General features: G+C 34.2%; 1 protein-coding gene across 2 annotated transcripts; it reads right to left on the reverse strand.

The window, feature by feature from the left end:
- Positions 1–1543: 1543 nt before the first annotated feature.
- Positions 1544–3985, reverse strand: LOC112697379 (probable plastid-lipid-associated protein 11, chloroplastic). 2 transcript variants are annotated; one of them, XM_025750520.2, is made up of 3 exons: positions 3244–3985; positions 2938–3003; positions 1544–1800 (listed from the first exon to the last, which is right to left on the reverse strand). In XM_025750520.2, exons 1-3 carry the CDS (start codon positions 3729–3731, stop codon positions 1701–1703), a joined length of 654 nt encoding a protein of 217 aa, XP_025606305.1. In that variant the 5' UTR covers positions 3732–3985; the 3' UTR covers positions 1544–1700. The 2 variants fall into 2 exon arrangements, with proteins under 2 accessions (XP_025606305.1, XP_025606307.1); XM_025750522.3 differs by having other exon boundaries at positions 2934–3003; positions 3244–3964.
- Between the last annotated feature and the right edge of the window lie 12677 nt (positions 3986–16662).

Raw genomic sequence — 16662 nt, forward strand, 5'->3', positions numbered from 1 at the left:
TTCTGTTTTGCATGTATATAAAAAAATAATTTAAAGTAATTTTTACAATGTGAAGTTTCGGACGATCAACATTTCTAGGTTTTGATTTTTTTGACATTTGGATTTTTTTTGAGTTCAAACAGATGAAGCAGAAATGGTTGAGGGAGGAAGAAGATGAAGGCTTCGAAGTTGGCTGGAGAAAAAAGGGAAAGGGTACGCATGCAATAGAAGGGATTGGTTGTGTTAAATGGACACCGTCTCTAGGGAGCACCTGGCCAACGACACATGGTGGGATAGCATCAAATCGGACGATCCGCTTTGGCAGCAGAAACTCGCACCGAGTTACATCTTTTCAGTCGCACGGTCCGAGTTCTATTTTTCCTGATACCACCCCCATATCAAACACCCCTCCTCCCCGTATCAGCGTTTAGCACCAGCTATGCCTCCATATTAAAATTCAAAAGCGACCATATGGGTTGTGGAAAGTATGTGTGCATTTGTCTCAAAAGTACAATGCACTTCTCATCAATCCTAAATTGGCACTATAAGTATCTTTACTAAATTGAATTAAATCATATATTCTAACATTCTTCTAAGTTGACATCTTTTGGGCTTCAATCCGATCTAACCATGTACAGTACCCATAACACTAACTTTTGGGGGGTTACGAAATTATCTGTTTTGAGTCAAAATCAATGGAAATAAATTCTGAGAAGCTGTGATTCTTTTTTTAGAGTGCTCAAGGAATAAATGTTTGACCTTATCTATAGTATTAGAGGAAATATGTAGACTAACAAAAACTGAATTTATATAGCCAGTGGTAAATAGAATTAGCACCTGCGATTCCCAAATTTTTAATTTTGACATTTTTTATTAAAGAACAAAAGCTTATCCACCCTTAAAAATGGATTCAACAAAAATTCAGAAACGATCACTTTTGGTTATAAAAAACACATGTTGATAAGTTGCTGCTAGATGATACCATGAAAGTTCAGAGTTGAGCTCCAATGTTCAGTCCCAAAATGTCTAAATTTTCAAACAAACTGTAAATTCAAAAAATGATGCATTAAAAATAAGATAAAGATTTAACTTATACAAATATTATTTTATAAGATGACATGAGAAATAAAACAAGTTGTTAAAATAGAATAAAACCAAATGTTACATAACAATGCTCATAACAAATGATGTATAAGATTTTACCATCCACTTCTATCAACCGGAACTCCTTAGTTTTGATTTTCTATCTTGTTTTTGTTGGTACAAGGCTTTTTCTTTTTTAAGAACTTTTCCTCTTGCTTGTTTCTTCATATGGCACATTGTTACTATTTTTAACAATATCCTACTCATCCAAATTGACGAACTCAATGAATAACTTTATTATGTCCCTCTAATATGAATAGCTGGGATCACTTTTTAAAAGAAAAATGGTCAGAGTCTGACATTCACCCATTGGATTGTATTGTTTTGCCATCTTTGTGTTTTCAGCTTTTTTCTCTACAACCCCTAAAAAGCTTAACCCTTTAGAAAACTAATCCTGATGTTAATGATAATAGCGCAAATGTAGCATGAGAATGTATTGCATTATGATTGTCAACTTTTTCTGAAATTGAAACGTTTCAACAAAGTCTATCAAGCTGAAACTTGTAGGTAGCACAACTGGTTGAGTAAGAAGTATTCTTGAATGAATATGCACATACAATGAGTGAAGACTCCTCCTTTCATTCTTTCCAATTATATGAAGCCCGGTCTACAACTAAATAGTCTCCCCGGATATCCTTCGCAACTCGAAGGTCACGATCAAGGTAAACAGTATCAAACCTGCCAAAACAGGATAACAAAGTAAAACACTAAAACTTGAAGAAAAGGCATCCTATTATTGGTCAAATAGATAAAACAGGAGACAACAGAGATGGATCGGACAAATAGAAGAAAAAGCTTAGAAAGTAGATCATTATTTCTCTAAAAGACTGGAAAACACAACAAACTATTTCTACTGTTGGGATGCCATGTAAGATTTTAACCAATTGTGTACAGTTTCTTCTATGAGCAAACCCCAAAAATTTCTCCTTAACAAAAACAGTGCCATACACAATAGTCCTTGAGAAATGTAATCCCACATAATATTTTCTAAGTGTTGAAAATATCAATCATATTGTTCCTTTTAGATACTACTAATATGTAATTATATATGGTGGTTAAGGATCAGAATTGACAAATATGCCTCAAATTCTTAATGCTCAAAGACTATGCAAAGATTTTTCATCTGTTTAGGGACTAATATGTTCAGTACCTTTAATTCAAGGACAACAAATTTGGAGATGTACTATCTACCTATTTATAAGAATGCCCAAACATATTCTTTTACCCCTAATCTTCAATCAAATCAAGTTTCATCATCATTTCTCTTCTCTCTTCGATCTTGATTCTACATTAAATGAATAATGCTCATTATCTGTGTATCTTTAGGGTTTCTGCATTAGGGTCTTAAAACTTACTCTCACATAACACGAGTTTGTGGACTTGCTTGATTTATAAACCGTGGTTAAAAAAAACAAATTCAAGAGAAGACAAATTCATGATGAAGAGGGGGAAAAAATTTAAGCTGCCTCCAATAATGTCTCAGGATATCAATAAGGTAAATAAATAAATAAATAAATAAATAAACACTTACTATAAGGTCTCAGAAATAGGACAGTATTTATAAATAAAAAATATAAAAATAAATTAATAAAAAAATTGCTTGAATTCATGCATCAGAAGTTATTCCATACTAATCCTCTGCTGGACAAGATAACTTCACATTTAATCTATGTTTCTAAATCCTCAATTAAGCTTCATCAGTAAAAGCAAACTAAATGGAGTAAACACAAACACACAAATAATCAGTCAGCAAGTAAATCTACCAAACATAACTAACATTTTACTTCAACTACACTGTATATTTAAAGTACCTACCAACCCTGTCCAAATGGCGGCAACGGTATTTCCCAATTCTTCCCACGTAATACTGCACTAGTAAATCTAAAGCAACCAATGTCAGACTTTAAAAGTGTTGAACAACAGTAAATGAATTTTCTTCATCGAAAGAATTTTATTCCGATATAATAGCACCGGCAGGAATAAAAGATACTCGTGTCCCTCCAAAATCACAAAAAATTTTATACCAATTTGGCGAAATTTATCAAATTTTTGTGATATTTCGAGGTACTTTGTTAAAATACCATTTTCCAGTTGCAAAAGAAGTAGTTTGCCCTAATTCACCTGAAATTGACTCTCTGTGGCGACGCAATCTCAATCCCGGAACGGACGAAGAAAACCCCATCGGGAGGGAAAGTGATGACGTTATTGAGGGTTTTCTGTTGGACATCGATGACTTGCAACACGTCGCCGGCACGTGTTCCGAACAGGGGAGCTTTCTCGATGATGAAAAGCTGCTCTTTCTCGGTGGTCCAAAGCAGCCTCCACGTGCCGGAGAGTGAGTCGTCAGTGGTCACAGTTCCGGCGCCAAGTTCGGCCATTGCGTCGATGGCTTCGACGATGGCGGCACGCCTCGCAGGGTCAGTCTGCGTCCTGAGGCCGCGGTCCTGGTCGGAGATTAGGACGAGAAGGCGCTCCCTGGCTGATTGGGATTGGGCGGTGACGGAAGAGCAGGTGAACCTTGGGTGAGAGTAGCAACGAGGGACGGAGAGTTTTGAATTAGGGCTTTGGGGTTTGAAGGGTGTGGGAAGAAGGAGGGTTGTGGTGGCCATGGACACGGGTGGAAGGGAAGGGAGTTCGTGGCTGTGAGTCTCATGGCGTTTAGTCAGTGTGGTGGGTGTTTCAAATTCAATCCAGTGTCTCAACTTTTCCTTGAAAAAATTGGCGGTTCAGAAATGGAGTGAAATCTACTTGTCGAACTAGTTAGTTAGACTAATGAAGTGTTTGGATTTCAATTTGTAAAGAGAAGTTTGTATAAAATTGTTTTTACAAATTTGATTTTGATGAAAAATAAATTTGTGTTAATATGATTTTGTTTGAAAATTTTGTATCAAATAGATTATAATAAAATAAATATTATTTAGATTATATTTTTTAAAATTATTTTTAGATAAAAAATTATTAAAAAGGTCAATAATAAATATAAATAAAAAAATAAAAATGAACAAAGCTAAATAAAAATTAAAAAAACATTCTAAATATTAAATATAAAAAACAGTAAATGATAAAAAAAAACTATATGAACTAAAAAACAATAAAAATTAATAATATACATAAAAAAAGAATACTAAAAAATATAATATAAAAAATATTTATCATATACATAAAATAAATATCATAAAAAATAAAAATATGAAAGAGAATATTATACACTTTATCATGTCAAACAAAAAAAATATTTTATGTTTTTTTTAGTATCTTTAATACTCTTTAATTTAGTATTATTTTAGACTATAAATTTTTATTATCTATTATTCTTTTGTTACTTATAATTAGTATATAATAAAAATAAAAATAAAGTACAATAAGAAATACAATAAAAATAAAAAAAACAAAAAAAATTTATACAAAAATATTATATAATAATTACAACCAACAACATGTATTACATGAACAACAAAATTATAATAAGAAGTAAATAAAATTTATATGAATAAAACCAAATTAAAAACAAAAAAAATTTATACACAACATAAATACAGTATAATAAAAGATAGAAAAAAATTTATACAAACAAAAAATAATAATAATAATATCATAACAACATGTTATAGGTGGGATTTTTTGAAGATGAGAGAGAAGGGGTGAGAAACACCGGGAGGGATAGAACTAGGCAATTTAGTAGAGATCCGAGAGTTTGAAATCGAGACGAGTTCTGTTGCTTGGAAAATAAATCGTTCTCTATCTTTGTAGATCATCTTTCAGAAAATATATCAAAAAGGGAGTTGTACCACTTGTTCAACTGGACGGGACGTATAAATGATATTTATATCTCACGAAAATAAAAAAAATGATAATTTGTACGTGTTTGCGTTCATCCGGTTTACAACAAAGAATGGAGTCATGAAGGTTATTACGGAGATGAACAGAACGAGGTTACGGGGGAAGGTTGTGTCAGTCAGAGAGGCTAGGTATCAACGTATGAATGAAGTGGCGAGTAGTAAGAGACTTCAGGAGGCAGGTGACATCCAGAATGTTGAGAATATTCAAACTCAACAAGAGGAGAGCACAAGATACCCGAGGAAGAAAGTGAAAGAGATGAGAAATGATGAAAAAAAAAAGATCCACATGGCAATGGGTGGACGAAGAAGATAAAAATTTCGGTGGCAAAAGAGAACCTGGTCTTGCTACAAAGGAGCCTAATAGGCAGGACGACAAAGGCTATTGACTTCTCTTCTTTGAAGTCTATGATTGAGAAGAATTTGCCTCAAGTGGTGCAAGTACGAAAACTAGGAGCATACAAGGCACTCATGACTTTTGATAGTGTCTTGAGTGCAGAAGAAGCTTACATGTTTAAAACGAATAACATGCTGCAATTATTTCATAGCGTATGGAGATGGGATGAGGAGGAGCGTGGTGAAACTCGAAGGATTTGGATAGAATGTTTTTGTGTTCCACTACATACTTAGTCAGCGGAAACGTTTAAGGTAATAGGAAGCCAATGGGGAGAATGATTAGGTGTGATAAAGCTACAGAATCTTACCTCTCATTCAGTGTGGGACGGGTGCAAATTGATACTTGTATCATGGACATCATCAACGAGTGAATTGACGTCACAGTTGGCACTAGCGGTTTCAATGTCCTGGTTAAAGAGGTTGGTCGTGAGAGTTATGGAGGAGAATGCAAGATTGAAGAGGTAGGTGATTCTCGTCTTCCAAAAGCATGCGAGATGGTTGTTAGCAGTTCGAGCGCCATGATGCTAGTGGAAAGTAGAGATCCGGTGGCTGAGAGGGTGATGGCGGTGCCAAAGGAGGAAGAAATGGACAAGGGTAGAGTCGTAATTCCAGAGAATATTTTGAATGAATTGATTAATTGTAATTCAATTCATATTCGTATAGCAAGGGAAACTGATGATTCTAATTTAGAGGGAAGTGAGGATTTTATGGGATATAATGATTTGATTATTAATGATACTGAATCAGAAAAATACAATTAGCTGTGATTATATAAATAATGGGCTAAAGAAAAATGACACTTGGAAGAAAAAAGAAACCCAAAGCAAACATCTTAGGAGGCCTAAAACGGTTTTTTGTGAAAGTTGTGCCGAAGGAGTGAGCTTGGACTCCATTCCCTTAGCTGGTAGCCCAACTCACGCTATTACTCAAGCTGAAGTTGCTAGAGGAGATGAGCTGGTGAATCCGGGTTAGGCAGGGGCTTAAAGGGTTGAAGACGCTCCATTCCTTGGGCTGTGCGCCGCGATGCCACCTCAAGTTGAAGGGAAGACCTCTCAGTTGGACGGCGCTACAGGTCCACGAAGCGTGGTTGCGCTCATACACGGCAAGTAGTGAGGGGGTAGTGGAGGGAAGGGTGTCGTCGAACCTACAGCGCTGGAAGCTACCCTCGATCTACAACTGCTGGGACGCCCTCCTATGGAGTCCGTGTTATCGCTTGGGCTCCGTCCAACACTGCCGATGGCAGGGCAGCGTGCTCCCATGGACGGCGAGCCTGACCAAGAAGTAGAGGGGCGTTGTTTACTACCTCGGAAACTTGCTGCCGGTTCGCAAGAGAGCCTGATTAAACATGGAGATGACACGCTTGGAGACGGTTTAAACTTGAAGGGTGTGGGGGTTGATAAAGGCAGTGTCGAGATTGGGTGTGCTGAGGACATCAATGTCGGTAATTCGGGAAGCAGTGATGAAAAGGATATGGAACGGGAGGAGCAGATGCTGGAGAATAGGAGGACGTGGGAGCTGGTATAGTATAACGATGAAGATGACATCATGGCAATTCTTCAAGAACAGAATGAGGCATTATCTCAGAAGAGGAGATTAGCAAAGCAGAAAGAGAAGGCGAGATGATGTAGACCTAAAAATCTCAAAAAGGTATGTAAAACAGTTTTAAAATTATTTTTGGCTCTTGGAATATTAGGGGGTTAAGGGGTGTTGGGAAATTGAGTATGGTAAAAGAACTAAAAAAGAAGGAAAAAGTGAACATGCTAGGGTTGGTTGAAACTAAGATGCAAGTTGTGACTAAGTTTGATATAGTATGTATTTGGGGGAGTCATGTTGTGGGGTGGGAGTTTGTAGGGTTGGAAGGCACATTTGGGGGTCTGTTGTTAATGTGGGATGACATGCAATTTAAAATGAATAATTGTTACAAAAGAGAAAGATGGTTTTGTGTTGAAGGAGTGCTTTTAAAAAATGAGTTCAACTGTGCATTCTGTTTAGTATATGGTGCTCATACTAGGATGGAGAAACTGGTTGCGTGGGAGGAACTGAGCTTTGTAGCTAGGTTATGTCAAGATCCGATATGTTATATGTGAGACTTTAATGAGGTCATACAGATTGAAGGCAGAAAAGGTTAGGACAGGTCTATTCCAAGTTTACTGAAAGAACATTTTGAGAGTTGGACAGGCGTTGCTAATAGGAAATAGGAGCGTAACAAGTGGCTCATATGTTTCTTTGCAGTTATTTGGAATGTGTGGCTAGAAAGGAACCGGCGGATCTTTAATAACAAGGAATCCGGAGTAAAAGAGATGCTTCACAGATCCTTAACTAGTTACAGAGAATGGTGTAACTTGGATCCCTTTTGTTATTGATGGCAATGGCGGAGATAACACTAGGGATTTTTCTTAGGCTTTTTTCTTTGTTTTTGATGGTTGTGTCTCTGTTTGAGACTCTGTCGCTCTACTTTATTGTGTTGAGCTCTTTTGTTCAAAAAAAAATAAAAATATCATAAAAAATAATAAAAATAAGAATTTATATTAACAACAGTTGTTATATGAATAAAAAATACAATAAAAATATAATAGAATACTAAAAAAAATCAAAACACTAAAAAATAATATAAAAAATATTTATCATATAAATAAAAAAATTCAATATAAAACATAAAAATCAAAATATGAAAGAGAATACTAAAAATAATAAAAAAAATTAAAACTTTTATCTTGGCAGTGATTGAAACAAATCTGAAAGATTTTGATGAAAAAAAAAATAGAACGAAGAACATACACAAAAAACTACTGTGAAAGTTATAGGTTACTTGCATCCTTTTTATAGAAGAGAATGGAAGGTAGGGTTGGTAGAAAAGGAATAAATTTTTCACCTAATCTCTCTAACGATAATCATCCTTCCCAACGTGAATGCAGAAGCTTGAATTTTTAGCTTCACGTAAACGTACGTTCAGAGGTGAAAGCACTTCTCAGTTCAGAATTTCAAAAAGTTGCCAAACATAAAAATAGAACATTCAAGACACTCAAACGGACTTCTCTCCTTCCCAACGTAAACCCCAAACACACCCTAAGTTTACGAACGCTGACAAAAGTACCCATAGAAAACGGAAAGTGACTTTGTACCCATGAAAGGCTGGGTCCGTTTGTCAATAGTACCCAGACATCACTAACTCGTTTGCTCTGTTAACTTAAAAGCCAACATGGCACGTTAAGTGCTTACCTGGATTTTGATTTTTACTTTTTATTTTTTTAAGAACATTCCATGTGGATATAGGAAAGGGAGCGAGAAGTTAGAGGTCATTTCGCGGCATTTCATCTTCTTTCTCACCACTTTTCTGCTTGTCCCAGCAGAGAGAGACGCGAACCACCTGCTGAACTCCAATAAAACTAATCTGAAGGTTGAAGGCGGCCACTCCAAAATCCACAATCGTGGTCCGATGGTGATCCTTTCGTGGCGTGGGTGTGTCAAGACAATTGGAAGACAGTCGTCACTACCACGGTGAGGGGTAAGCCATCTTTCTATAAAGCTAGTGTCTAATTTCTCATTTTAGTTACCAATTTTTCCTTTTGCTGAACTCGTACACCATGAAATTGTTAACTGAAGTTAGGATTTTTTTCATTTTATTGATCGTATAGAGTTTGTCACTATGGGGATAGTGTTTTAGTTTAAAAAATTTGGAAAAATAGTAGGTGTATTTTGATGGCTTGTTCATTTTTTTGTTTTATTCATGCCTTCTTAATTTTGAAAAAAATTGGGTGTTGGGTAATGTTATAAACTGATTATGTTTATTGATGGTTTATTCACTTTTTGATGATTTATTCATTTAAGTGTTTGGGTAATATTAGAATATATGATTATGTGTTTTTTTTGTTATTCACAGAAATCGCCACCACCACGCATTTCACATTAATGATACACCATAGAGGTAGATTTGAAAGGGGTCAGATGGCAAGTTGTGTTATATACAAGGTGAAATTACTGAGGTGGGGAGAGTTAACGTGGATACTCTGAATGGCTTCATCATTAGTGATCTACTGAAAGACATTGGGTATCCAATTATCTCCAATTTCTACTGGCGACAACCTAAAATGGAAATTAATGGTGGTTTGAGGCTTCTGCCACTTGACATGGATATTGTTAAGATGTATGAAGCTACTGTAGAGAATGGGCATAGGATTGAATTATACACAGAGCATCCCATCAGCCAAACAGATGTTATAGATAGCACCAGGTGAGGTTAATGTTACTCCATTAAAGAAAAGGAGAAAATTTTGTGCTAAGAGAACTTCAACTCCAAAGAAGACAAAAAGACCTGGAAGAACTCTTCAACTGGAAGGAGTACAAACTAAGGCCCAAAGTGTAGAGGAGACCCATGTTACAGATAAGGCCTAATCAGATTCCAGCCCAAATTCATTAGCCTTGGCTACCATACCTGAACCTAACAAGCAGAATTTTGAGGACCTTATGAACAGACAATCACCACTAAATGTCACCTCTCAACTTTTAGAAACTCATTCCCAACTCCCTGAAGCAAATGTGCAACCTCCTACACAACCTGCATCTAAAGAATCTACAACACCAAACACACATCCAGCAACATCTATTCCCCTTGACCATGAAAATTTGGGGACACATATGTGCAGTTGGACACTGACAACAATGTCTAGCCAAAGTCATTAACGTATACAGAATCACCCTCTAACTCTGACAATCCATAAGATGAATTGCTTATCCAATATGTCCCTTTACCACAAAATCAACCCTCCTCTCAAACCATGCCTGAACCACAGCCAACCCTCTCCCCGACCAACACCCCTTCTACCAATCCATCTGCCACAGTCAATGCTCCAGAAACACAACAACACAGAAGAGGCTACTAGAGAAAGTAGGAAGAAACAGATAAGGAGATCTACTAAGAGACTCCATCCAACTGGACAAATATTTATCCCCTAATATAGATCCGAATCAACCTCCATTAGTATTTATTCCAGTAGATGAAGGAGAATACTCAGATGATGAACCTGGTGTTCACTGCTATGAGTCAGAGGACCTCCACAGCATTGCAAGTGATGAAGATGATCAAGGAAGATCATTTTCACAGGGCAATACCGATGCACCTGTTAAGGAGGTGAGGTTGGAGCTTGAAATGGAGTTTGAAACTCTATAACAGATCAAGAAAATCATAAGAAAGTTTAATATTAACTTTAGGAGAAGTATTTTTTTCAAGGGTTGATTCAACTAGATGCAAAGCCTTTTGTTATGATGAAAATTGTCCGTGGCAAAGTTACTGTACCAAGAAAAAACTTTTGTTAATGAACATACTTTTCCTCAAAACTTGCATTGTAAGTCTGCCAATAAAAAACGGGTAGTTGATGAGTTGGAAGACAAAATAAGAAATAATGACAGTAAAAGATTCTAAGAACTACTTCAGAACTAAGTTTGATGTGCTTGTAAATGAGAGAAAAATTTATAGGTCAATAGCAACGACAAGAGAAAATATTGAGGGTTCAGAGGTTGCATAATATTTTACGCTTCGTAACTATTCCACTGAGTTATTGAAGACAAATCCAGGGAGGGTACAGTAAAGATACATACTTCTCTTATGCCTGGATTGGAGAGTTTCTTATTTAAGAGAGTATGTTTGTCTGAATGCATGCAAGAGAGGCTTTGTTGAGGGTTGTCGATCTTTTATAGAACTAGATGGTACATTTCTAAGAGGATACTATGGAGGCCAGCTACTTACTGCTATTAGAGTCGATGCAAATAATCATATCTTTCCAATAGCATATACAGTTGTTGAGTCGGAGAATAAGAATAGTTAGAAATGGTTCTTGGAGCTCCTATAAGATGATGTCGATGACCATGCAACAAATGGCTTTAACCTGATGTCGGACATGCAAAAGATAAATATGGTTGATTATGATGTTTTCATTCCAAATCGATTTAATTTAGTAATTGATTAAAACTTAGTAAGGTTAATTGTTTGTTTTTATCCAATACTCTTAGTTATTTAGCTATTTTAATTGATCTAATTTTCATTTTGTAAGGTTAATTTTTTGTTTTTATTTAGTACTCTTAGTCATTTAACTATTTTAATTTATCTAATTTTTATGTAGTAAGGTTATTTATTTGTTTTTATTTAATACTCTTAGTCATTTAACTATTTTAATTGATCTTATTGTTATTTAGTTATTTTAATTGATTTCATTTAGTAATTTTAGTCTAATTTTCATTTAGTAAGGTTAATTGTTTGTTATTATTAAGTACTCTTAGTCATTTAGGTATTTTAATTGATCTAATTTTCATTTAAAAACTTTAATTGATTTCAGAACTAAATTTTAGTCTTATATATTTTTATTTAGTAAGGTTAATTATTTGTTTCTATTTAGTATTCTTAGTTATTTAGCTATTTTAATTGATCTGATTTTCATTTAGTAAGGTTAATTATTTATTTTTATTTAGTACTCTTACTCATTCATCTTCATCATGGACAGGGACTAACTCCAGCAATAAAGGATATTATGTCGGGTGTACATCACAAATTTTGCACCATGCATATCTATCAAAACTATAGAAAATAATGGCCAGACTTAGAAATGAAAGCTACAATATGGCATGCACAAAGGTTACTACACCACGGGAATTTGAAGGTACAATGAGAAAGGTCAAGAGACTAAACCAGCATGCTTGGGAGTATCTCAACAAAATTCCACCACAACAATGGTCAAGGTCTCACTTCAGTGAGTACCCTAAGGTGGACTTCTATACAAATAACAACTGCGAGATCTTTAGTGGTAAAATTAAAAAGATGCAGGAAAAGCCAATTATTACCATGTTGGAGGAAGTGAGAAGTTATGTAATGAAAATTTTGGCAAGAAACAAGAAGACACTTATTGGATATCATGATAGGATAACTCCCGTGCAACAAAGTCGATTGGAAAAGGAGAAAAAGATAGCAACTATAGAGGCCATTTCCATCCGGTAATGAAGATGAGAATGTATACGAGGTTCAAAGGTTACCTATGAAGGTGAGTGTAGGTTTGGGCAGAAGGACCTGTTCATGCAGGTTATGACAGCTTACTGGACTTCCATGTAGGCATGCATGTGTTGCCATTGCATACCAAAATCGCAGGGTGAGGACTTTGCACACAACTGACTTACTGTGGAAGTATACAACTTAGTATATTAGTGGACTGTTCAACCTGTCCCAAGCCAAAAATATTGGGAGAAGAAAAATCACTATCCATTGTTGCCTCTTGTGTATAGAAAATATATTAGGAGACCTACTAAAAAAAAGACACTCGTAGAGATGGTCCTAGAAAAAATTCTGATCCCCATAGGATAAAGAGGAGATATGCCTCCATTAAATGTAAATATTGTCTAAAAGTATAACCTAACATTTCATATCTCATTTTATTTACTTTGTGCATATTGATTGTCTTTTTAAAAAAATTAAAATTGTAAAAATTGCTCATGTATTCTCAGACTAGTCATAACAGCAAAGGATGTAACAAGAAGAAAGAAGCTATGGCTAGCAGAAAAACTGCAACAAATAGTGGTAGTCAGCATCAGGATGTAGCAGCAACAACTGAAGGTATAATTGTTGATTATCTTGATGAGGATGCTGCCAGGGAGCAAGAAACATATTGAAAAGAGATTTTAGAGACTGTAGATGCTGAAGCAACAACTTTAGATTCACCTAATGTAAGTTTTTTGTATTCACTCTCTTCTTCCATTTTTTAGCATGAGAATAAATTTATTTTGCACTAAATATTTGATTTAATGCAATTATCCTACATAAGTGAATGTCAATGTGGTGAATTATGTGAACCCTTTTAAGGAATCTATCGCAGTAAGACCTCTACCTTCCAGGTCCTCTACTGCACATGTGCCACCTAAACCTATCATGAAGTCAACCATATCCAAGCAACTAATTAAGAGGAGAAACGTTAAAAGGCCACCACCGTCACAACCTTCTCCCCTCAGACCTACCCCACCACAACCTACTCCCATAACGCCTACCACACTACAACCATCTCATGTTAGGCCTACACCACTAACTAACCAACCTCCTCCAAGAGTTACCAGACAAACAATACATGGTGCAAGTCGAGAGACCACTACAAGATTTATGCAATTCATGCTAAGTCCACCATCCATAATTCAAACAGAAGACAAATGGCCAGTATCTGGGTTTCACCCACCAACAAGAGCATCTTCAAGTGGCAACAACAATGGAATTCTAGTGGCAGTAGCAACTTCACACCCAACAAATATGATTTTCTAGTGTGACTTTGTTTTTTGATCAAGGACTTATTGTAACGAGAGCTTTAAAACTCTGATATTATGATTTTTTTTGTAACTTATGTCTAGTGTTTAAATTGCACTACCTGATACTTTCATGTTCATGGTTTGTATTGGTACTTTTAGGACTTTTGAATTTGCTACTTTCACACCAAACTAATAGACTTATTTTGAGGCTTTTGTTGATAAATGCTCATGTTAAAATTATTTCAAGATTTATTATACCATATGGAATGAACATTTTTTATTTAGTTCTATTTTCAGGTCACATTTTCGTTATTTAATGTACAATACTAGGTTTTCGGCTAGATTTGTCAATTCACGACATTTATATGTCTTGTTTTGACGAATTTGTGCTACATCCAATATCACAGATATCAAATATATTAATAATCATGGAAATTACTGTCATAACACAACTTGACTTTTTCACAACAAGTGAAGATATTAACAGAATTTTAAAGTTCATCATCATTGAAACCAAGTCGCCACAAAAAGACTCCAGGACAACATATACCATATGCACAATTACATATTGATTAATTGGAACAGATTCCAACCCACACAAATCAACAAACTAAAGAAAATTATTATAATCCATGACCTAATAGTTCTAATTTCACCCTGGTGCTTCCTCATCTTTAACAAGATATTTACAATATTCTCTTGAATCTCTCTTCTTTGCCCAGAAACATTGACCTCATGGGTAGCACAACAGCTATATATCTTGATTTTTTTCTAACAAAGGCTTTTGCCAATCCCTCCCAATCTCCGTCAATCTCATCCACCCATACAAAATACTTACAATCCATCGTCTGTAGTGTGAAAGGGACAAATAAGGAATCGTTCACAATAAGTTAACCTAAATAGAAGCACAAAAACAAAAAGACTTACCTTCCATAGAAGACACCTAACAAACCATCTCCCAGGATTTGTTAAGGTTTCAGATTGTAGCAGCACCACATCTTGTCTGCAGAAACATCTCCCAGACAAAGTCTTCTCTTCACCCCTCTTGGAAGACGAAGCCCCTTCTCTGCTGATGCTTCTATTCGAAGAATAATGGTTACCTCTGCTTCTCCTAGACATTCTAGGGTTTCCAATTTCAAATTTGGGAAACAATTGAGGATAAATTAGAAAAATAAGTGATGTTATAACGGTAACAACATGCTTGGACACATCAGATTGCTATCTCATAGTCAGATAAGTACTTAACGTGCCATGTTGGCCTTTAAATTAACGAAGCAAACGAATTAATGACATTCGGATACTATCGACAGACGGACCTAGTCTTTCATAGGTACAAAGTCACTTTCCATCTTCTATAGGTACTTTTGTCAATGTTCGTAAAGTTAATGGGTACAAATGGTAGTTTTTCCAAAAAATAATTTGTCAATCCTAATTAATTTTTATTGGATAAATTAACAGTTTAACATGTCATATAGACTTATTTGATCAGAGAAAAAATATTACAAAAAGACCAAACATTCTTATAAAAATAAAAAAAAAATTAAAAGGACTATTTTTTTAAAAAAATTTATTATCTTCTAAAATAATTATCAGAAACCATTTAAAAATTTTTCTCACAAAATATAAAATTATCTTATTGAGTCTAGGTTGGCAACATTATCCCCACTTTTGTAAATACTTAACACGCTCTAACACGGTGGGGAGCAGGTTGACAACGTGATCCACGGAGGATAGGGGTGGAACACATTACACAGTTTAGGTGTTAAACCAACCTTATTCATTCAATCCACGCTCTTAATATTTAATAGGCATGTTTATAAAAATGTATATACATGTATATAATGGATGAGTGAATATATTTGCACCTAACTTTTGTTTTTCTTTTTTTTTTTCTGTAGAAGAAATTAATGCTACCATGCTAATTAGATTCGCTAATAATACATATATATATATATATATATATATATATATATATATATATATATATATATATATATATATATAAAGATTAAATATTTTATGAGTATGGATACATAGGTTGAACTGAATTTAATTAAACTCATATTTAATTCTAATATTTTATTAGATATATTTTGACTCCATCTTAAATTAATCTCAATTGATCTCAAATAAATCAGGTTAAATCAAATCGATGCTCAACATAAAATTAGTCTATACAAAAAATTTAATTTTAATATATTAATAATATAAAACGTTTTACACAATCGTATAATTGTATCTATTCTTTTAAAAGATCATTTACGCGGTTAATGTAAAAGGTAATTATTTTTATTAAGAGAAAGTCTAAAGGTCAGCAGGTTTTATAGTTTTTAGTCATCAATTAATTATCAATGATGTTTTTAATAGTATGAGATTGCATCTAATAGTATAGAATCATTCAATTTTTTTTATAATTAAGTGCGGGCCAAAATTATATATTAGTATTCCATTTTCGTTAATAAGTTAATTAATTTCATATATCATTTGTTCTAAAATGTGTAACTATACTAATTAAAAGATCATTTCCGTACGTGATACAGATTATTAACTTGTTATTCAGTAATAATAGCATTTTAATAGCTAATGAATAATAACTCAAATGACATAATTTTTTCATATTCAATTAAAAAATTGTGAGTTTGAATTTTTTATTTTTAATAAAAAAAAGCATTTTAATAATTATTTTTTTAATTAATTATCATACAAATAAATAAAATAATTTTATACATATATTTAATTATATAACAATATATTTATAAAAATCATTTTGTATATTAATTATATAAATAATCATCTAAAATAATATATATAATTATATGACTGTATAAAACGTTTTTTACTATTCATAAATCATTGATATGCAAAAAAAAAAAAAAAAGCGTTACATTTCACCTTAAGTTTAGTCTCATCAATTGATCTGTGTCGGAATATAACCCATCCATCTCTGATCTACTGGAAATTGTTGATTTGAAAAGAATACAAGAGTAACAAAGATGGAAATTATTTTTTAAGTCATTAAAACTTTACATTTCCATCA

Source organism: Arachis hypogaea, chromosome 6, assembly GCF_003086295.3.
Source record: "Arachis hypogaea cultivar Tifrunner chromosome 6, arahy.Tifrunner.gnm2.J5K5, whole genome shotgun sequence".
Lineage (NCBI taxonomy): Eukaryota > Viridiplantae > Streptophyta > Magnoliopsida > Fabales > Fabaceae > Arachis > Arachis hypogaea.

Bases quoted from the DNA above. Each gene is read 5' to 3' on its own strand.
- LOC112697379 (XM_025750520.2), bottom strand. From the start codon at position 3,731: ATGGCCACCACAACCCTCCTTCTTCCCACACCCTTCAAACCCCAAAGC. The intron at 3,004-3,243 runs GTGAATTAGGGC...TGGTTGCTTTAG, and splicing joins CCACAGAGAGTCAATTTCAG to ATTTACTAGTGCAGTATTAC. The intron at 1,801-2,937 runs GTAGGTACTTTA...CTGTTTTGGCAG, and splicing joins CCGCCATTTGGACAGGGTTG to GTTTGATACTGTTTACCTTG.